This window comes from Triplophysa rosa, linkage group LG17 (genome assembly GCF_024868665.1).
Source record: "Triplophysa rosa linkage group LG17, Trosa_1v2, whole genome shotgun sequence".
Classification (NCBI taxonomy): Eukaryota; Metazoa; Chordata; class Actinopteri; order Cypriniformes; family Nemacheilidae; genus Triplophysa; species Triplophysa rosa.
The window spans coordinates 13,310,063-13,333,504 of NC_079906.1; the positions used below are offsets into that span (position 1 = coordinate 13,310,063).

The 23,442-nt window shown below is 37.7% G+C and overlaps 2 protein-coding genes and 1 pseudogene across 2 annotated transcripts; all 3 read right to left on the bottom strand.

Annotated features, from left to right (window-relative positions):
• Positions 1–13: 13 nt before the first annotated feature.
• LOC130567847 (solute carrier family 26 member 6-like) lies at positions 14–10,132 on the bottom strand. Its single transcript, XM_057356307.1, has 19 exons — positions 9,984–10,132; positions 9,008–9,147; positions 8,613–8,723; positions 8,308–8,483; positions 8,027–8,191; positions 6,505–6,657; positions 6,132–6,214; positions 5,864–6,011; positions 5,197–5,310; positions 5,034–5,111; positions 4,844–4,939; positions 4,483–4,589; positions 3,834–3,903; positions 2,521–2,613; positions 2,087–2,248; positions 1,768–1,983; positions 1,625–1,679; positions 1,344–1,462; positions 14–1,190 (listed from the first exon to the last, which is right to left on the bottom strand). Exons 1-19 carry the CDS (start codon positions 10,130–10,132, stop codon positions 1,167–1,169), a joined length of 2,259 nt encoding a protein of 752 aa, XP_057212290.1. The 3' UTR covers positions 14–1,166.
• A 3,075-nt stretch (positions 10,133–13,207) lies between these two features.
• LOC130568329 (solute carrier family 26 member 6-like) lies at positions 13,208–16,783 on the bottom strand (annotated as a pseudogene).
• A 2,417-nt stretch (positions 16,784–19,200) lies between these two features.
• LOC130567871 (uncharacterized) lies at positions 19,201–23,367 on the bottom strand. Its single transcript, XM_057356338.1, has 3 exons — positions 23,149–23,367; positions 22,956–23,028; positions 19,201–20,617 (listed from the first exon to the last, which is right to left on the bottom strand). The coding sequence occupies exons 1-3, from the start codon at positions 23,188–23,190 to the stop codon at positions 20,151–20,153; spliced, it is 582 nt and encodes a 193-aa protein (XP_057212321.1). The 5' UTR covers positions 23,191–23,367; the 3' UTR covers positions 19,201–20,150.
• Positions 23,368–23,442: the final 75 nt, after the last annotated feature.

Sequence of the window (23,442 nt, forward strand, 5' to 3'; positions counted from 1 at the left end):
GCTGTGTGAGAAACCGAAAACGCGCACACACACACACACACGCGCGCACACACACACACACACACACACACACTTTCTCTCTTATATTCGTTATACTGCTAAAATAGATAAACACACCTTTGCATATCAAGTGCCAATGTTTAAACTTGGGTGCGAGACTCGATTTGACACATATAGTTACTGATAGATTTCTTACTGATATAAGAACTTAGAGTGTGTGTTAAGCACTCTTTCTGAAATCTTTCTTGTGTGAATCAAAAACAGTTTTAAAGTCTTTTATTCTGATCTATATTACACACATTCTCTCTTTCTTTTAAGCTAAACAGACAGTCGATACTTTGCAGGTGCATGTGATTATGTCATAAGGAACAACAGGCTAGTTTAGCAGGTTTTATAATATTCAACGTTGTCAGACCAGTTTCTATTCTCTGCTAACATGAAAAGGAAAGGCCAGAGAACAAGACCAGCATTTACATAAAAAACAAAATTTGTTCCGCCATGACAGGTCACATACATAAAATACACAAGAACACCATGCTATTAAATGAGAAAAAATAGATTTGTTTTCAATACCAAAAATATTATAAATAAAGGAATAAAAAGTAAAATAAAAATCTGATTGCTAAAACATAACTGAATTTTACTATCTATCATTAGGATGCTTATCAGCTGATCAGACTAAGCATAAACATTTTAGGGACATTTTTGCATTAAACAGTTACTCGCATATATATAATGTAACTTTTTATCATGCTGTAGTCATGCTTTCCTGTAAAAAAACAAAAACGTTCTAGTAGTCTAAATGTATTGTAAGAAACTGGTTTTACATTCGTGCTTAATTATCCATTTTATAATACACACAACATCAGATAAAAGGTTTACATTTCCATCTCTGAAACTGTAACTATATTTATAACAGTTGATTTACATGTTATTTTGCACCTCTGTTGCAGATGTATTTTCATATATTTACTGAAAAACATAATTGAACAAAAACAAAATTTTTGATCTTTTTCACAATGAGAAATACTTTAAATGTTTACTATTTGCACAATAAATAACAACCCAGCATTTTACTTAATTTCCAGTGTATGGTGAAGTGTCTCTCCTTAGTCTGTCATACTTCAGGGTGTTGTGTACAGTATCATGTCCTGCTATGTTTGGATTTAGAAATGTGTTCCCGGCATGGCCTGCATAAGGAAATGTTTATTATGTTTATTTGCATGTTTTAGAGGACCATACAGCACACATCTAATTAAATTCAACCGATCCTAACATATATGTCTTTGTGTGAGTGACTGAGTGAGTGAGTGAGTGAGTGAGTGTGTAAGAAAAGACTGTACCTCCTTATTATTTCCTTCCTGGCAATAAAGAACAGCATCATGTACCGATGAGAAGAGAATCGATTTTGTTACTTTTTCATTGAAGAAATCACCTTTCTCCATACTCTCTATAACACCTCCTGAGAGAAGGGAGTAAATGGAAAGAGAAAGACATGACATTATTACTGCAAATATTGATGACCAGCATGGTGGCATGATAGCTTATTTTTCAGGTGGTATTACAGACATCATTAGGCTAATTTTAACCCAAAAAAGAGGAACATATGACAAAGGTCACTCACTCTGACAGCCGCATAGGTACACCTCCACACCAGCCTCTCCATAATCTTTATAGATCTGCCAATAAAACACAGGGTTATAACATGGTTCCACATGTTATAAGTTACTGTACATATAATAAGTACATATATCCATGATGCCTTACATTGCGTAGAGTCTTTACGCCCACTGTATCCAGGAAGTTCACGGGGCTCAGATCCAGAATGATGGCCTCTGGGAGGGCGGAGTCAGTGTCTGGGCCAGACCCCGCCTCCACAGTGAAGACATTTATTTGCTTTTTGACTGACAGCTCATGCACATTTCCATTTGCCTCTACATCTGAAAAATCAAGCTCATCCTCACTTATTTCTGACAACTCTGACTCCGCCCCCTAGTAAAAAAAGGGGAATCATGCAAATAAATAAGGAAATAAACCCAAAAGGAGAATCATAAACACAAACCACACGCATCCACACATACTGTACACAGTGTGTCATTACCTGATGTTTATAAGCGTGACTGGCAGCTTCTTTGGCTCTCTTCTTGGCTTCCTTCTTGGCTTTCTTCGCTGCTTTCTTTTCCTTACGGAGTCTCTTTGCTTCTAATTTCTTCTTGTGTGAGAGAAGTTTAGCCACGTCGACCCCGGTCTGCACACAAACACCCTTTGCTATTTATACTCTATGAATATCCAGAGTTGGAATGCATTGGATTATGTAAGCGTATGTGTTGTATGTAGCTTACTTGGGCTGATCTCATAATGAATGTTTACATGACCTTAGTTGTAGTCTACATGTTTGGAATAACAACCGGTTTAGCTGTAATTGCTGCTTGTGCGATGTCTTGTGAATACTCTTTATTTATGTGTGTGAATTAATGTTTGTGTGCTGTTGGTATTTGTTGCTTTAGTGAGCGTGTGGACCTTCTCGTAGAGGGCATCTGTGTACATTTCAGCGTTGGCGAAGTACAATGTTGCAGATGAGCGGAAAATCACTAGGCCAGGAATCTGCTTCACCTGCAGGGAAATTGAAAGTACAGGGAAATTATACGTGGATTAACAGAATAATTGTCAAATTATTGTTAAATTGTTAAAATTTAGATGGTATTCTGTAAAAAGAGACCATTGGTATCAATTTATTCCAATGTGTGTGGGTAGGGCACTCTTTTAAATTCAGATAAATCTAATAAATATGCACCAGAGTTAAAGAGATTAAAAGTACTGTTGTATAAAAATTGATAAAATTATGTAATTAAAAAAAATTCTCAACAATTTTGCTCAAAGTATCCAAATTATTAACAAATATAAATGAATCATATTAAATATGATGTGTTGTGACTAAAGCCTTTTAAATGTATTTTTTATTAAATATTTTTTATTTTACAATAATTAACAAAACAGTATAAGTAATTTACTTGAGTACGTAACAATACCATAACAACAAATTTATAACAAATTTATTAAAACAGGTGACACGCTAACAATAAAACCAGGCCTGTTACAACACCTTCTATTGTAATACACGCAAAACACGAAACTACACTTCCCACTCATTCAAACTCACCCCGATAACTGTAGGGCAGTATCTAACACAAAGATACTTAAGCAATAAGCGCTCCTTCAGATCAAGATCAACTGTTCATACATTCCCAAGACAGAGAATCTGATACAAAGATAACCTTGGAAAACACACTCGTTTTGTCTCTTTACCAAAGTTATGTCACACTATAATTCATCATATTATATCCGTCCTTTACAGAAAAAGGCAGGTGTTTTTCAGAAATGTTGTAAATCAGGTTTTTAACCGTGGCGTCTAAAGGCATTTCATAAGCTCAACAGCACAACAGTTCCACTAAAGTAGCTGCTAGACCTGTCACAGTGATTTTAATGCGACTCAACAACCTGATAACAAACACAATAAATAACATTTGTGCCTTGTGGCTTTTATAAAACATTGGCAACAGCAATATGATGAGAGATAATGTTTAATAAGCAGTTCGAATTACTAATAATCTGAATAAGCAATTCATCCGCCAAGCAACATCGTTCATTTTGTAGACTGTTTGTGGTTGCTAGGCAACATACTTGATGCATTACTACAGAATACGCTATGCCAGGTGTGCTTTTATAGTCATTTTACGGCTTCAAATGAGGTTCATGTTATCCGAATTTAGGGTCGGAACTGTTTTTATAAATTGTAATGCTGATGTGTGTGGTTACGGTGTTGTCATGGTCACCTGGTTGTAGTCCTCAACTGGTTTGTAGATGTCAGTGCCAGGAACCTGGCCGAGGAGAGAGTATTTTGGTCTGTTAAGGAAATAAAAACAGGCGTAGAAAAGAATGAAAATATGGAAGGAGCAGATGGAGGGGAATTTTACACAAGCTGCTAAAAAAATGTGTGACGCTGTCAAGAACAGGAATTTGATTTTAGACAGAGTTGATGGAACATGGACAAGTTTATGAAACTCCAAATCATGCACATTTAAGCATGTAAATATTTAGGAAAGTATGCAAATGTATTTGGTTGTAAGTTTACTTAGGGTTTAGGTTATGAAAAGTATGGGGTTTCAGTAAGTTCAGGGAATGTGCTGTATTTATTTCATCCCTGGTGAAATGAGCTGCCAGTCTTCACCCGATTTGCTGAGACCACCACAACCTTCAAGAAAAAACTAAAAACACTTTTTCTACTGTTTAACTTTGTTTTAAAAAGATCTCCTCTGTTATCTTTCTATAGTTTTATCTCAATTCCTACTTGCAAACATAGCTTTGCAAACAATAGACTAGCTCATTATTGGCTCTTTGGTCAAAATGCTCTAATTTTTAAGTCGCTTTGGATAAATGTATTGGTGGATTTAACATTTTGGGTTTGTGGGGTTTGATACTCACAGCTGCGTTCTGAAGACAACAGTGAGGATGGAAAAGGCGATAGATGCAGCCAGTCCCAGATCAGGGTTAAGTAACAATGTCAAGATCAGAGTCATTACCCACACCACCTAACACACAGAAATAAAAATCTATTGAGAAATTTCTTCTTGAATCAATATTCTCTCTCTCATTCCTGTACACTCAAATACATAATGTTCTACATGAACTGATTTATGTAGGGGTGGTTGTGCCTGTGAGTATTTTGTAATTTGTTTTAATTTCCTTTCTTTTGTATTATTTCTCAAGTGTATTATTAATGTATTGCATAAGCTTCATTTTCTTGAAACCCTCCCACCCTTTTTTCAGTCTCTCATTCTCTCACCATATCTACTTTATTGGTCTTCCAGAGGGAGCAGATGTCGCCAAACTGCTTCATCATGCCATGCAGATTTACATAAATGATAGCAGCCAGCACTGCCTAAAAGACAACATTATTATTTATACACAAAAATAAAATACATATATGCACCAAAAGGTTAATTCTATACACGGGAGGTTGATTTCGTGTCTACCTTTGGAAGCTCCTCAAAGAGTTCTCCAATCTTCAACAAGATCACCAGAATTACCACAGCAGAGACAGCTCCAGCAACCTAAGAGATGACACCAAAGAAAAAACTCAAAAAAATTAATAAGAAGAAATAAATTGAAATAAGACCAGATTGAAGATGTTCTCACCTGTGACTTCCCACCTGTGCTGACTTGCACCATGCTACGAGACATCGAGCAGCTGATGGCAAAACACTGAAACGTCCCACCGACAGAGTTGGACAGACCCAGCGCTATAAGCTCCTGATGCAGGGAGAGGACATTCAAAATAACACGTTTTAAACAAAAACATCAAAACAAGGGGTTTAGATCAATGGTTCTTGGCAATCTTAAAGGAACAGTTCACACAACCCCCCAAAAAATTCTATCATCATTTACTCACCCTCATGTTATTTAAAATCTGTATAAATTTTGTTGTTCTGCTGAACACAAAAAAGATATTTGGAAGAATGTTTGTAATAAAAAAGAAAAAGGAAAAGATCTACTATAGTAGTCAATGGTGCCCCAGAACTGTGTAGTTTCCCACATTCTTTAAAATATCTACTTTTGTCTTCATCAGAACAAAAAATGTATACAGGTTTGATATAACTTGAGGGTGAGTAAATGATGATATAATTTTTGGGGGGGTTGGGTGAACTATTCCTTTAAGCTCTGACAACCTGGCCTCTGGAGTTTACAATTCTAGCAGGAACATTGTGGTTTAAATGGTTGTATAATTCAAATTTCTAAAAAAAACTTGCAATGTCACTTAAAAATGAAAAACCATGTCTTCACATGTGTTGCTTGTTTTTATTACCTGGTTACTGTCGACTTTGTAGGCATATTTTAGAGCGAAAATTCGACCGAGAGAAATAGCAATGCCATATCCAACAACAGCCAGAGCAAAAGCATCACCAATCATTGAACCCAGCAGGGAAAAAGCAGGCAGCACAGGGGCCTGCAGCCTGGACGGTGAATATGAAAGAGATAAGTGTTATTTTGAGTTCTTGTTAATGTGTATTTAACTGTCTTGTATAAGTGTGTGATGGTCTGCAGTTGTATGTATGTTGCACAGTTAAACTCACCCTGATGGAATTTCTCCAACTACTTCCACTTTGTATTTGGTTTTTAGATCGATCTGCCACGACGCCACAGTAGCTATAATAATCTGCACATGCACATAACATTTTTTTTATTTGGCACATGCTATCATTTCATTCAAAAATGAAGAAGTTTGTTGTGCATGTGAGTATTCCTTAAACTAAGATGAGAGATTCTCAAAATAGAAATGGCATGGCACTCAATTAGTTTTAGTAAAATATTACATATATTATTTTTTAACCGAGTTAAAATGTTACATGGACCAATTTGTGTGTGTCTGTGTGTGTGTGTGTGTGTGAGAGAGAGAGAGAGAGAGAGAGAGAGAGAGAGAGAGTTTAAGTGTGTGAAGTAACTCACAGCGATGAGCTCAACAGGAATAGGAATAGGAATTTTCTTTGCTGCCAAGGCGCTAAGTTCCTTGGCAATGACCAAACCAACGATGGTTACAATACTAACTACCAGGGTACCGATGTTAGTTTCTCCAAGCAATGAACAAATCTCTAATATCGTCTGTGGAAAGAGAACATGACAGTCACATTTAAGAAAGAAAACATATTCCCCACCACAAGGCAGAGGTGTAAAGACCTGAAAACCATACTTGAGTAAAAGTAAAGATACCTTGCAAGATAAGAGTAAATTACTCCAAGACAAGTTACAAGTCACCAATGCCAAAAAGAGTATCTGATTTTAACAGTACTTGAGTATTTTACTCATACTGAATGTAGGCTCAAAGAAGCACTATCCTCAACACTTAAGAGACATGTCAGTGAAAAACAAGAAACAGTTGATTCAGGAGGAGAGCATTTATTTTCTGAAATCGTAATAAAACTGAACACCTCAAAAAGCCATGTTGACAAGTTTCAGTAAGTAAGGGCAAAATGCACAAGATTTAGTAGTCCTACCTTCAATACCCTGTAAATGGCAATATTGCTTCTTCTGTAGCAGAAATAAACTGCTGCAGAAAAGTTAGGTGCCATGCAAAACGTAATGTGCAACTGCATTAGTCATTACAAATGTGGTGAAGTAAAGAGTACATATACTTATTCCAAAATGCAGAGAGTAAAAGTTGCTAATACCTTTGATACTCAGTTAAACTACAAAGTAGCCAAAAACATGAAAATGGAAAATGAAAAGTTGCGATTTTCTAGGCCGATATGATTAGGAACTATACTCCCATTCCGGCGTAATAGGAAGTTTGGAAGTTTGATATCACGCAGCGCATGTGGGAATGTGGAAATGCGCTGCGTGATTTCACTGCGCCTGCTGTGGCCATGTTACGGCAGCAAACTTGCTTGATTATTACGCCGGAATGGGTGTATAGTTCCTAATCATATCGGCCTAGAAAATCGCAACTTTTCATTTTCCGCCGGTCTTAGCACACGATATAAGTACAGAAGAGTCAAGTTTTAAATAGGAAAAATATCGAAACTCTTTGGTCAGTTTTGAACGCGATGCTACTGGTCTAATTGGATTCAATGATCTATGCTAAACTATGCTAAAATTTCTATCGCCAGATCCGGAGATCGGCGGAATAGATTCCAAAACAGTAAAACTCAATTTATTAACTCTGGGGGAGTTGGAGAATGAGCCTATTTCCAAAAAAAGTGGAGTGTTCTTTTAAGTACAGTAATTACATTTACACCTATACTTCACACCATTGCCACTAGGGGACACTAAACACAAATTGCACACAAGAGGAGGAAAAGATTGTATGGGATTAAGGTTTGGCTGGTAAGAGCTTGAAATAGACACGTGTTTCAGTTGCTGGCTTTGATGTCACAGCGCAAGAGAAAGTGCACAAATTGATTTTTTTTTACAAATAAAGCATAATGGCATTTAAATGCACAACATGTGGTTGTGTATGTGTGTTCATACTCACATATATAAGAGACAGTGGTCCACTGTACCGATTTGAATTGATTCCAAAAGTGTATTTAAGCTGGGAGACGATAACATGGATGGCGGCAGCTGTTGTGTAAGCTCTCACCAGTGGCTCTGACAGGTACGTCACCACGAAACCAAACCGAACCAGACCCAGGAGCAACTATGCACAAACACACAAAGACACAAGACAAAAAAAACTCATGACCTTCAGTATCACATACACGTCATCAAAACTACTTACAGTACTACATGAAGTTCATAAGAACTTAGGCCTACCTGAAAAATGCCCGATAAGAAAGTTACAGTGGCCGCGATCTTCACCCTCTCCGCATCACGACTGAAAGTGTCTATGATGGTGCTGTTGGTGTCGTTACCCGGCAACATAAAGTCTGAGTCTGGAGCCATACGCTCTGTCACGCTTCCAATCATTACACTCATTACTGCATACGTACCTATAGACACGCAGAGATGGAATAGTGTGTGTGAGTCACTTTATGGGGTCAGATGTATAGCTGGAAGAACTACAGAAATGAAATCCCGCACCATTAAATAAAAATAAGCCTTTCTCTGCAAGAACTCACCCACAGAGATATGTTTGGATGTCCCAAATATGAAGTAGATGAGAATGGGGTAGAAAGAAGAATAAAGACCAAACACTGGAGGAACTGCAGCCAGTAAAGCATATGCCATACCTGCACACACAAACACACATTGCATTTTCATGCAATAATGATATTTTCTTTTGAAGATATGAAAATCAAAACCAATAATCGTAATGTTGCTAAGCTACATAAAAATACATTAAAGCAGATGTATACAGTATACTATATAAAATGTGATTATATGTCAGGCTTAAAATGCAACACTACACTCTTGACTCTATTCATCAAAGGGTCCTTCATTTTTTTTATATATATATCTCACACAAGTGTCTGTAGGTGTGTTTTTGATAATATAGATGTGAATGTGTTGAAACCTTGTGGCAGGTGCATGATTCCCACACTGATTCCTGATATCAGATCTCCTACAATGTTTTCTCTGAGTGGGTATTGCGGCAGCCATGACAGGAGAGGAATGACAGAGAAGAAACAGCTCTTAAACTTTGGGCCTGTACACCTGATACAAAAGAGTGAGTAAGAGAGAGAGAATAAAGTCCTTAATAAAAACAGACCTTTTGTAACCACAGCCACTATATCAGAAAACAGGTACTCCACCTAATGTACAACAACAGCGCTGATCTGAGATAACTGTCTTATAATTTATTAACACAGTGGAGTTCAGGAGTCTACATTGCATTTGAAATCTTAATCTTTGGAAGTAAACAGAAAAGTTTGGGATTGTAAAAAAAAGAAATTAAAGTGATAGTTCACCCCAAAAAATCTGTCATCATTTACTCACCCTTACGTCATTTGAAACCTATTTGATTTTCTATCTTCCACAGAACACAAAAGAAGATATTTTGAAGAATTTTGTTAACCCGCACTCCTTCACTTACCTTACAATGTAAGTGAATGAGTGCCGGCGCTGTTCCGATACCAACCTTCTTCAAAACATCTTCTTTTGTGTTCTGGAGAAGGAAGTCAGTCATACATGTTTGAAATGATGTAAATTCATGACATTAATCATGTTAACCATGTTAAGAATTCAGATTTTGTTGCTTCCATTGAATCACAAAAATGAAGATAAATTGATCACGCTGGAATAACATGCACCAAACCAGCTTAAGTGCATGCTTGTCATTACAAAAAATACAACACATATCAAGTATTAACAAAATCAAACATTTTTTTTACTTCTTACTCAATTTGTGAATATCATGTGTCATGGGGAACAGCATTAAAATGAAAAACTGAAACATTTTCATACTTTAATTTTGAACCCCATTGAATAATGTAAAATACAATCTGACTTTAGTTCAGTATTTGGTTTCAATAAAGGCCACAACGACACACCTGACAGCATCTTTGAATTTGTCCTTCAGTGGAATTTTGAAATCCGACTTCTCAGCTACTTTGTCGACACTGAGTTCATCCAGAACATCTCTCTGTACATGATACTTCACTCTTTTCCTGAGCTCTGTTTCTTGTATCTCTTCATCCATTTTAATTCTTCCCTTTAGAGTTCCTTAAAAACCAAATCTCTACTTGCATTCACTGTTCAGTCCCAAAATTGTGTTGTTCCAGAATAATCACTTCCTCACAGTAAAAATGCAATCCATGTGAGGACTGCTTGCAGAATGCAGATAGATTCACACACGGTGGAAAAAGCATTTAAGTCTGGCTTGTGCAGGACGTTCTTCAGTGAATTCAATGAATTGGAAGGAGCTCCACAGGCTTGCTGGTGGTGTTGGAGGTTTTAGACAGCAGTGCACTGATTTACGTTCCTCTTCTATCACAGGTTGTTAATGTGTACACATGTGCCCGGTCTGATACTCATCTAATCCATTCACACATTCACTGATAATTCTAATTTCTTCACATGGGGAGCAAAGTCCTGGGGGGGTTCTACAGAGATGATGATGGGCACTTCCATGGCAGTTGGAGGTCATCTTATCTTGGTTTGATTAGATAGGAAACTTCATGTTGCATGTTTTTTGCATGTTGGCTGTGTGGGTAAGTTTACTCTCTGCAGACTGAAATAAGGAGATTTGTGCTGAACATGTGTCCCAAAAGTATTAATTATAAATAAAGCAAAATTAAACTAAATCCATAAAAAAACCCTCTGTGGACATTCAGGGAATTAAAAATAGAGTAAAAAAATGCAAAAGCTTTTCATTGTATGGTGGGTTCATGGTTAACATATTATAATTATAATTACCTTTATGTAAAATATAAGTCTCTGATATACATAAAGTAAATGTGTGTGTATTTTTTTGTTGCAACAATCAGAACAGCTATGTTGAGATATTAATGTATTAATATTAATATTAATGTAGCCTCTCCCCAACTCCTGACTGGAGAACAAAGTCTCTTGATCACTTACAGATCATGTCGCTGGGACTTCAAACAAGAACATATCAGCAATGCCCTTGCGTGATCTCAACAAATGGGAATTCAGATTCCAATTGAACTAAACTATGCTTTAATAATCTTAGTCACCAAGACAAAGCAAAACAGCTGACATCATTACCATTATTTTAAAAAATGGTTACATGTAAATTCTGGGTGTTGTGACAAGGGTAGATCTCATAAAAATGTTCCAACGCTGGAATCTGACCTAATCATGTTCAAAGCAGTTGCAGGACATAACCTGCACACTTGCATATATGAAATCTCTATAAACCAAGTATTACCTGGCAGAAGAATGTAAATTATTTACTAATGTTTTTTTGTCATATTGCTTTTTTCTATTGTTTAACAAAACCGAATGTCTTATTTCTTTATTTCACATCTGTTCATTTGGATCCGTTCATCATGAAGAGAGATTGTGAAGGTCACAGCTCAGTAACATCTATGTCTGCCTCCAAGTCACAAATAACAGAAAGACACACACAGTACAGCATATAACACACACACACACGCACGCACGCACGCACGCACACACACACACAGTAGTGCAGAACAGTATGGTGTACTGAAGGGAAAAATTAAGAGGGAGGTAGAAAATCCGGAACTAAATCATGATTCCTCAGCTGCATTAAACCATCTATAAAGGCATAAGAGCAAAACAAAACTACTCATTATACATTAAGTTTCTGTGTGACCTAGATTTTACCAAGTAATACATGTTCCTGGATAAGGAACTGTAACCAAATCTGTCAAGTTAATTCAAACGCAATCTAAGTTTATGATTATCACAAAACCTTAAAGGAACACTCACCCTCAAGTTGTTTCAAATTTTTATAAATGTCTTTGTTCTGATGAACACAAAAGATATTTGGAAGAATACTTGTAACCAAACAGTTCTTGGCCACCATTCACTACCATAGTAGGAAAAATCGGTTTATACATTTCTTTGTTCTGTTGAACACAAAATAAGATATTTTAAGCAGTTTAGGAAAGCAAACAGTTCTGGGGCACTTTATTATTCCTACTATGGTATAAGTTGGGATGACCAAATCTTTATAATTGGGTTAACTGTCCCTTTAAAACCGATTGCTTTAAATGAATTTTGTTCCAGGACCGACTAGAACACTCAGGAACATTTCCTACTTGGAGAAATCACATTCACCATGGGTAAGTGTATCTAAGTGACCTGGACATGCAGCACAGTGAAACGTGGCCTTTCACCACCTATGACCCAGCAAAAACACTAAAATCTGCATACGAACACAGGGTCACGCAGAATACAAACTGCTGTTCATTAGCTAGTGATTAAGAGAGAGTCAATAACAGGTTACGCATTTCTGCTCATCCTCGGTAAAAGATCAACACTTTACGTGACGTATGTGAGTGTGTTTGATGTGTTTCACTGACTGCTTTGAGTGAACGGATGGCCACGGAGTCCATAAAGATCACTCCAAGGTCTAGGGATTTGGCATGCCTGAAACCCAACGACACAGGGGTATTGTGCATTGGAACAGTATGGTTCACTTCTAAAAAAGCAGACTTGATCCAGCATTTTATGTAATTTAGCTGGTAAAATCTGGTCATTTTTGGTTATTAGCCGATCTGAGATGGCTCACTTGGTTATTGAGATGGGCTACCAACAGACTATTTTGCTTGAGATGGTTAACCATGAACAGCGTTTCCAAACTTTTTGTCTACCATGGCACGTTTTGATAAGAAAAATTTCCCATGGCACACTACTACTATTACAAGCATTACAATATTTTTACATATTTTATATTAAAAGTAGCACTCATGGAATTTAAATCTCGCATTGAAAAGGATAGGCTATATTACTTATTTGTAGGAACGCATGCAGCAGTAATTTTTTTGTTTTGCAAAAAAAGGTTTTCTGAAAAATCTGAATTGTTGGGTCAGTTACATATTTCTGGGTAAATTTAACCCAGCGGCCGGGTTTGTTGTCCCTTCTCGACTCAGTGCTTAGTTGAAATTTTTTTTAGAGTCTACTGAATAGTAGGGTTTGTATATTGTTTGACTCGAAGTTGTAAAAAGATATTAACCTGTATGGTAATGTAGCCTGCTTATTGTCTGGTTTGCAAAAATTACATTTATTTATGAGCACTGTTTTATAAAGTATGTAAAAATATGATTCATTTTCATAAGGATTTTATTGAGATATCAGCAGATCACAAGTTACACATGGACATTTTTGAAAATATACACACAGGAATATGCCCAAGAGCACCAGGTTTGGACCTGAGAGATTTACAGTAAAATACATATCAGCCACAACAACAAACTCACTGTTGTGTCCTGAAGATGACGGTAAGGAGAGAAAATGCAATTGCAATCAATTTTGTCCAAAAACATGTCATTGGGTCATTCACATTAAGTTGCCCTCACCAAGTCTAATCGATCCGTATTCCAGAGTTTAGGTACAGTACAGTAATCTCTGACTTGTGCAAATAAATCCTAATGCAGATTCACCAAGACTGTCTGTAACATGAAAACACATAAAAATCACAGTAAAACCCTTAATTGGCCATACATTTATGAATTGAGGTGGTTTAGGACCTTTGGTAGCTGCTGAAAGAGGGGACTAAACTTCAGAAGAATAAACAAAATTATTGAGGCAGACACCAGAGACCTACAAGAAAGACAGAGGAAGAAAGAGAGACATAAGATATGGAAGAAAAATATTAGTGATTCAGACCGTCTCATAGTCCCCACCTACACCTAAATTAATTTATTGCGAAATCTTTGGTGTTCTGTTTCTTATCAACCTTTGTTGATAAGAATGACACAGACGTTTATGATCAATGTCTTAACCTGTTACTTAATGACAACTTAATAATTTACATCGTAATGTTTTGCATATTATCTGAATAAAGCCTGTAACACCTGTTCAAAGACTTTCTTGGTGCTGTTAATGACGGCAGATATTCATACCCGAGTTTGTCCACCTGTACTTTCCTGCACCATGCTACGAGACATGGATCCACTCTCTGGAAAGCACCGAAACACCCCTCCAACTGAATTACACAAGCCTATTGCCAACAGCTCCTAGTGGGGGAATACCAATTATGATCAGACATAATAGGGTACGTTGCATTTTTATTACACAGTACAGGTGCTGTGCATTATTTTTTAACGTTACGACACTAGATAATATTCCCTAAACATTATCAGTTCTGCTGTGATCCCAAAACCTCTGTTTGTCTCTTTCTTGGTTGCTGTGAAAGGAATACCCATGTTTATGAGCAAACATCATGCCCAGTGAAGCTTGAAAACCATAGGCCATCACTGCAAGCGCAAGAGCTGACAATAAGAGTTCCTGAGAGACGACAAATGATGAAATGGAGGGGGGAGTGAAAGTCTACAACCTGAGAGAGGGAAAAACAAAATAGTGAGAAAATGAGTTTAAAACCAAAACACTTTCAGCTAAATTGTATTGTAATGAAAGTCCATATTCTGCTGACCCAGTTGGTATGGGGCCAATGATTCCATACCGTAGTATGGATACCATACTAGTATCAGCCCAGAGATAATTGAAACAACCAGTGTTGCAGTTAATACACTCCCCATTCCAGCCACAATGTTTGAAAACATCTAGGACAGACACATATATATTTCTCTATCTCAGATGACCAGAGATTATACATTAAAACACAGACCTCATGCTTACCCAGACCACAGAGAGGACACTTCTGTATCTGTCTATAGAGATGTCCAGGAGTAAAGGCAGCTGGTGAACGGTCACATGAACAGCAGCTGCCGTAGTGTATCCACTGACCAACGGCTGAGACAACCACTGACACCCTCCTCCACAACGCAACACATGCAACAGAATCTAAACACAAACAAACACAAAATTAATAAAGCAAACACATTTATTAGAAGGCTAATAAAAAGCTCAAATGATTTAAATATTGTCTAATAATATGAATGGGCTTCAAGGTAGGTTTAGGGTGCTATGGGTCAAAAATGTTATTATCTTAGTATGCAGACCATTGCTTCTGTTAGTGGTCCTTGGTAATATACCTGTAGCCTTTTAAGGTTTGTGTGTTTTACCTCCATTAGGCCACATAAAACGGTCAATTGAGCTGCAAAGGCAACTCTACTGCTCTCTGCCTCATCTCTCATCTTCATCTGCTCCGCTGCCTGGCAACACCGCATCACCTGTCACTGTACTGACCATGACGGAAAGGACAGCGAAAGTACCTGTGAACCAACCAGTTAGAGAGATCTGTATGAAAATTCAAACCACATCTAAAAAAAGTTAATGGATTAGAGATTGTTTCAAAAAATTATAGATACAAACATAATAGCCTTTTTTGACAGACAGAGCAGGAGAGGTGCGTTTCTAGTGTGTGGGTGCTTACCCACACAGATGTGTTTGTTTGTTCCAAATATGAAAAAGATGAAGAATACAGACCAAACACTAGACTAGAGGAACTGCAGTCAGCCAGCAGAGCATTAGCCATCCCTGCAGAGAGAAACAAAAGAAGATTTGAACAATAAATGACAAATCCTCGTACAGAGGAATGCTTGATGTTTAGTACAATAGAATTAGTCATTTCAGTCACTTTATTTGTCTGTCATCACACTCAAAATGGAAATTGTGCAGTATGAAATGTGCTAGGCTGTGACAGTAGTTCTGTAAATGTCTTGCATGAGAAACAGATGAAAATGAAAATCATGACGGACGCTCATATCCTGGTCATTTCCAGTTTCCATGTCATTTCCAAATTAGGTGCATGTTTGAGGCTTACGCTATGGGACATACAGATTTTTTGGAGGTGTGCTCTTGGTAATATGTGACCCTGGACGATGGTCAATTTTTCAAAATCTGAAAGCTGAAGAAATAAGCTTTCTATTGATATATGGTTTGTTAGGATAGGACACTATCTGGTGGAACAACAACTATTTACAAAGCTGGAATCTGAGGGTGCAAAAAATCTAAATATTGAGAAAATCGCCTTTGAAGTTATTAATCTGAGGCACTGTAGCAGGCCATCCACTCACAAAAATAAAGTTTTTATACATATACAGTAGGAAATTTATAAAATATCTTCATGGAACATGATCTTTACTTAATATCCTAATGATTTTTGGCATAAAAGAAAAATCGATAATTTTGTCCCATACCATGTATTTTGGGCTTTTACTAAAAATGTTCCCGTGCTACTTAAGACTGGATTTGTTGTCCAGGGTCACATATAGGTGTGCATGTGTTAAACCTTGAGGAAGGTGCATTTTTCTGAATGAGTATTGTGGCAGCCATGACAGGAGAGGTATGACAGAGAAGAAACCGCTCTTTAGCTTCGGACCCGAACACCTACAATTTATACTCAACCATTTTTACCAGAGTTCTATCTTCAACTATTCCCACACTGTCTGGGACTTGATTCCACAGCACTGTCCCAGGATATCTAGCTGTGCTTCATTCACACCACAGCTGTGATTCTGGTATTCTCTTTTTGTGAAGGTCTTTCATTGTCCATCTGTCAGAATGAGAAAAAAAGAATACATCACTGTAAGTGTGCATGATTGTTATTGTGCACAGCTACTATGTCCTTGAACTCAAAGCAAAGCCCATTATCACTTCTACAAACAAACACATTTGCACCAATTAATCTAGTCTATTATACCGTAAGAGAGAAGGACAAGAGGTCTTTACCTTTCATTTACCCTTTATGATTATCTACTTATTATTATTACCTCTTAAATCTTGGAACAGCCATCTTATGACACATGTTAGATCAGTCAAATGAATGAGTCATTGCGCTGAATTCGCCTTGGGATTCGCACTGTTCAAAGGTTGAAAGATTTCAATCTACCACTGCTGAGAACATATTACACAATATCCCTCAGGTGACTGCTTTTGCTAACAGACCTGCTGCTATTTTTGCTTTTGTTTTGTTCAGAACATTTCCCCCCTGACAATAATTACATGATTTCCTTATTAAGGGCAGAGCTGTATTACGTAGAAGATATGACAATACATTCAATAATGCAGTCGCCAGTCAAATTGTGGAGCCCCTTCTGTACAGCAGACAAAAGGCTGACATGCTTTAGTGTATTTGAAATGCTTTTTTGTACGTTTGACTGTATGTGCAGAAAAAAAACTTAAAAAGCAGATTACAACACCACAGTACCTTGCAGGAGCTTCTGTGTTCTTTCAAACAAATGTATAGAATGTATTTCAAAATGTATAGAAGGTTAATATTCAAGCACAAAAGTGGTACACAGCTTAAAGTTATACTGTAGTTTAAGAATAGTACATTAAATAATGCATGTAAAGGGCTGATGAATACTCTAGTATTTGCACGTTCACAAACATGACAACACAAGCTCAACCTGCACCTGTCAGCAGTCTGTGATGGAGCACACGTGACAACAGGTGACTACACGAGTATGAGGGTGTTGTAAGTGCAAATAAAGTTATTATCAAAAAGAACCCTGAAGATATAGTTTTCTTACCTTGTCTGGAGAATGAAATGACAATGTTACGTCTAAACTAAGGATACCTGTCTATTATACACAAGTGTACTGCAAAAAATGACTCTCTTACTAAGTATTTTTGTCTTGTTTTCCAGTAAAAATGTCTAGAAATTCTTGAATCGAGATGCATTTTCTTGATGAGCAAAATAATCTAATAAAATATGTCTTGTTTTCAGTCAAAAAAATTCAGTGAATTTGTGCTTAAAACAAGCAAAAACATCTGCAATGGGGTAAGAAAAATAATCTTGAATTGAGTGACTAAGAAAAAGGTAAACCTTAATTCAAGATTATTTTTCTTACCCCATTGGCAGATTTTTTTTGCTTGTTTTAAAGGGGTCATATGGCGGAAGTATGTGTTTTTCTGTGTTTTTGGTGTGTTATAAGTTGCCCATGCATGTATTAGACACGTAAAATTGCACAAATGAAAGTGTGGGAATAAAAGATGCATTCTATCTAAAAGCGAATGCTCAACCAGACTTGCCTGAAACGCCTCGTGTAACCATACCCCGGCGAATCTACGTAACTTCGTAACATGATTTGACAAAGACCGCCCAAATCTACAAGTAGTTAAGGTGGACGTAATTGTAAATCTCATTGTATCGCCTGTCAGTACAATTGCTTTGGAACCTGATGTTCCGAATATGGTAAGAGGCGTTACAATTCCGTGAAATGCTTGCAGTATTTGACCAATCACTACGCACTGGTGAACTGGCCAATCATAGCACACCTTGCTTTTCAGAGCGATGAGCTTTGTCAAAAATCAGCGTGTTTCAGAGAGGCGGGGCAAAGAGGAGATACAAACATGCACGGTATGTGGAAAATACAACGTTTTTTAAACTGTAAATGGTGTATACACATTGCGTTACATCTAAAACAAACAATAATATTCGTTTTAGCCGTGCAATATGACTCCTTTAAGCACAAATTCACTGAACTTTCATATTTTTTAACTAAAAACAAGAATTATTTTCTTAGGCCATTTTGCTCATCAAGAAAATGCATCTTGATTCAAGAATTTTTAGACATTTTTACTGGAAAACAAGAAAAAAAGACTAAGTAAGAAGGTCATTTTTTGCAGTGCATGACCTTAACTGGTCAATAAAAACTCACTCAGTCTGTGTGTTTTTCATTTATGTTTCTGTCCTTCAATATTTTTATTGTTTACAATTATATACAAATAGTGGGACCTTATACAATATTCACCACAACCCACGCAAAACACAAATCACCATGACTACTGTGCGCAATAAATATACATTTAAAAAAGAAAACAGAAACAAACAACTCAAAGTTGGGGAAATTTCCATGACAAATGTTTTTGTGCTACTTTTTTGGGTTTTGCACCTGTATAGTTCTAACATTAAATAAGTAGTGAATGACCCAAAGTGGAGACAGTTCACCAAAACATGAAAATTCTGTCATCATTTATTCACCCTCTTGTCATTTCAAACCTGTATGACTTTTTTCTGCAGAAAACAAAAGAAGATATTTTGAAGAAAATTAACTGAACAACGGCGGTACCCATTCACTTCTATTGTATGGACACAAAACCAATGCAAGTGAATGGGTACCGTCGTTGTCCATTATCGACATTCTTCGAAATATCTTCTTCTGCAAAAGAAAAAAGTCATACAGGTTTGAAATGACAAGAGGATGAATAAATGACGACTAAATTGTTTTGATCATTTATCATTCAAATTTTTGGGTGAACTGTCCCTTTAACGTGTCATTTTTTCCATTAAAAATCTTTACAAGCCTCAAACAGGAAATAAAACAAAACAGTTTTCCAATACGCCCTTTCACATGACGTCACGCATCTTCCGTTCTGCTGCGAAGCAGTGTATCATTACTTCCGCTAGCACTCCAGTTCATAAGGTGGCGGTAATGCACCTATAAGCTGATTTGCCAACCGCCAGTAAAACTGCTAGCGCCTCAGAATGGAGTTTACCAAGTGGCTTGCACATCTGCCACAAATACGTCTAGATGATGTACAACGTCTTGCAGACAAATTTTCGCTAACGACAAGATCAAAGCTAGAGAAAGGATACAAATTCTTCGTTGAACAGGACCTGTTTGATTATGAAGGTAAGGGTTTTGTTTTCTTTTTGTGTTAGCGAAGGTGCTAGGATAAGTACTTGGAATAGGCACTCACTAAATCCTTGGTGTTTCGAGTCAGACGTGATCACCCAAACGTGTTTTTTCGTCAATTTTAACAATCATAGGTAGTTTAGATGGTTAGAGTAAGGTTAGGGTTAGGGTAAAGGTTTCGTAAGACTTGAAACACCAAAGATTTAGTCAAAACCAACAAGCCACGCCCACGGATCTGACTCGAAACACCAAGGATTAAGTGCGTGCCTACTTGAATACGTGTTCTGTCAGTTTTTTTCTCTTCCAGCGCGACGGCAAAACGGAAGTTCTTCTTATTATTATTGTTTGTTGCAAGACGGATGTTATGATACACTGCTTTGCAAAAAGGCGGAAGTTAAGTGACGTCACTGTGAAAAGGGCGTATTCACACGGAGTGTAAAATCAAGGTAACTGAATTTGCATGTATTTCGTAAAATTGAATCTAACTAGATGTACTGTGTTTTTCCTCATTACTGAGCGTCAGTACTGAAACTGCTTTAAAAGCACAGTAAGATCTTTGAGTCTCTCTGCTCGGCTCCGTGCAGACTGATGAACCGGCAGCTCAAAAAAAGAAAATGTGAAGCTACGAGAGAAGCTAAGATTTGTGATTTGCCTCAAAGGAGGTAACCTAGGAGGTCTGGGTGGATGTCTTGGTGGGAGGGGCTTACGTTTTACACTGGCACTCTGCCCATTCTCCGGTTTAGTATTTTTGATTTGAGGAGGGGGTGGTGGGGGCTGGGTCTCCCGTGCGATGACTGGCTTATTAGAGTGAGCAGGGGTGAGGGGAGAAAGTGGAGTGGGGAAACTGGCAAAGGAGGAATCGGAGTGGGAGGAGCCTTCCCAGGGTGCCATGCTGTCGGGGAGGGTGGCGGAGGAGATGGGGGGACGGCCTCGTTTTCTTGTCTCGACCTGAGGGGGACCTTGAGGAGTGGATAGAGCGGGCCTCGCTAAAAAAAAACATGAAAATACACAAATGACAATTCAGAAAAAGCCAGATACAAATTGAATTGACCCTTCGCTAAGCCCCGCCCTCCTTAGTTACTGTTGCTAGGCCTGTCAAGCTTTCACGCCTGGCAAGTGTATTACAGTGTGTATGCACCGGTGTCAGACATTCCCAAGGAGATAATTTGTCATTTTTGGCGAACATGTGAAATATCTGAGAGAGCAAGACAAAAGGGACTGCAGTGTGCATTCGGGGGATATATCCACGACATAATATGCAACCGATTAGAAAATAATTTAATCAAAATTGAAGCTAAAGCCTATGAATGATAACATTCTCCCGCTTATATTTTAGTAGCGCGCCAGGCTACTGCTCACACGTCGTGGGTCTAATCTACGCCTTGGACCTGGCAAGAGCCAGAGATGCTGAGCTGAGCCATACATCATCAACAACACAAACACATTTCCGTCTTGCCTTTAATCATCTTATTTTACGTTCAAATATATGCATTATGAACAAAGAACCGTCATTATTTCCAAGCAATGATGTGCTGAGTTAGCTAGCTAGCTAACATTAGCGTGCTCTTACCTTGGAGCAAACATAGGTGTTTTTGTTAATCCTGTCGACCTTTAGTGGGACATTCTAAAACGCTTAACGTGAAAAACGCTTAACGTACCTAAACAGCGATAAAGGAAAACGAAGTTTCTGTCAAATTTTACTTATAATAAACACATGCTGCTGTCAAAAGAACGAGCTCTTGGTCCGCGGATAGAGTGAATATCACGTTAAGCGTTCTCACCATAGAAGTCCATTATAAGAGAAAACAGCTTAACGTGGCTTAGACAAATTTCTGTCATTTTAGTTGTAATTAATACTTCAAAAGCCACCGTGCATTGTGTTAAAAAGTGCAGTAGGGGCCTCTTTATGCCCTGTCTGAAACCAATATTAAGAAATGAGGCTGAAAGGCAATAAAGTTGCTAACTCCTGGCTTCAGTGTTGTTACATCCAGCTGAATAGCCTGTGGAGCAAACTAGAACAAAACAACACAAATGTTTCTAAAAGCTCTGATAAAAAGGGACAGAAATATAAATGAGATGATACAGTGCGTTGTTTAGGGACGTTACGCCACGTTAAGCCGTTTCCTTATAATGGACTTCTATGGGGGAGAAAACGCTATGGGGGAGAAAACGCTTAACGTGGTATTCACTTTATCCGCGTAACAAGAGCTCTGTTCTTTTGACAGCAGCAAGTGTTTAATACAAGGAAGGTTTGACAGAAATGTGGTTTTCCTTGATCGCTGTTTAGGTACGTTAAGCGTTTTTCACGTTAAGCGTTTTAGAATGTCCCACATTTAGTTGTGAATGAAGCCTTCCACACGGCTTGATCCACGTCCGACATTTCTCCCCTTGGGTTTTAGGTTTCGGGAAGGGAAAAAATTCCACCACCCCGTCCAAACTTTTAGGATACTGGCTATCAGATTTACACAATCCATACGCACAACGCTTCGGCATGTTTGCTTCGCTCGAAAGCTTGACAGACCTCCCGCGCCTAGATACGGTTGCTAAACCACGATTGGCCTGTGGCGGTTTTTGGGCGTGGCTTAGCGAAGGGTCAATTGCCTCGTCCTTCAACATTCTCTTAACACTCCTTACAAGTCTTATTACAAAGATCAATGTTATGACAGTAGCTGCACTTCCTGAATTTTCTTGTGTTTGTACTTGCATCTTCTGTTGATAAGCTCAAATAACGTTGTGCGGACAGAACAAACAAACCCTTCACGCTTGTACGTCAAGAGGTTTGTTCAGTATTTTGTCACATGCATCTGTTATCCAGTCAAACTAGCTAATATTATAACAATTTCCAAAACAATCTATTAAAAAAACAATAAAAAACAAGCTTGTCACGATATTAATATCCTAGAGCTGTTCAATTATTATGTTAATTTGTAGGCCGAGCGAGCGGTTAATTCGGCTTGGGTTCCCTCTAGAATTTCTAATAGGTTTTAAGAATGACCGTTTTCAATTCATGAGTAAAATTATGACTGTGGCTAATACAACTTGAAAAGACTTACCGTCTTGCTCCAGAACATAAATTATACAGTGTCATACCTCAAACATGAATTTTTAAACCACTGTAAGTCTTAAGTTACATAAAGACAACAATGACCTCAAGGATGTCAATGTATGAGCATAGGGAATCGCACAAGTTACATTTTGAAAGTCCACAATTCCCAAAACATATTCCTCTGGTTGGGTAACCACAAACCAAACAGCTTCATTGATTCCATCTAATGTACACAAAAGCAATTTGACATGTGATGTTGGTCGCATGTGATGCATTACCTTTACCTGCAGTTTTGCCACCCGATGAACCAATCAGAGGAAACCTATCTCGTAACATCTTCCCTCCACCGACCTGCATGTACAAATATAAACAAATCATGAACTTGAATGACTGTCACTTAGATGAGATTGTATAGCATGCACATGTAAGGTTATTTGTCTTTGTAAATATAAAATAATGGTCTGGACTTACTTTCTCAACTTCAGCATTGTTCTTCTTTCGTTTGTGTGGCATGCTGCTGTTCTTCTGCTGCTTGTTCTTTAACAAGCTCAGCTGAATCGTGACATCCTTCACCAAAGCTCAGGACACACCGGGACCTCTTTCTCAGGAGAGACCCAACGTCATTTAAAATGAGCACATTTACTGTACATCGCAGAAGCTTTTTCTAAAACAGGTTATGAATTGCTTGGGATTGAACCCATGACCTTGGTGAGCAGTTAAGCAGCACAACATTCGCACAATTCATCATCATTTCCATTATAGGAT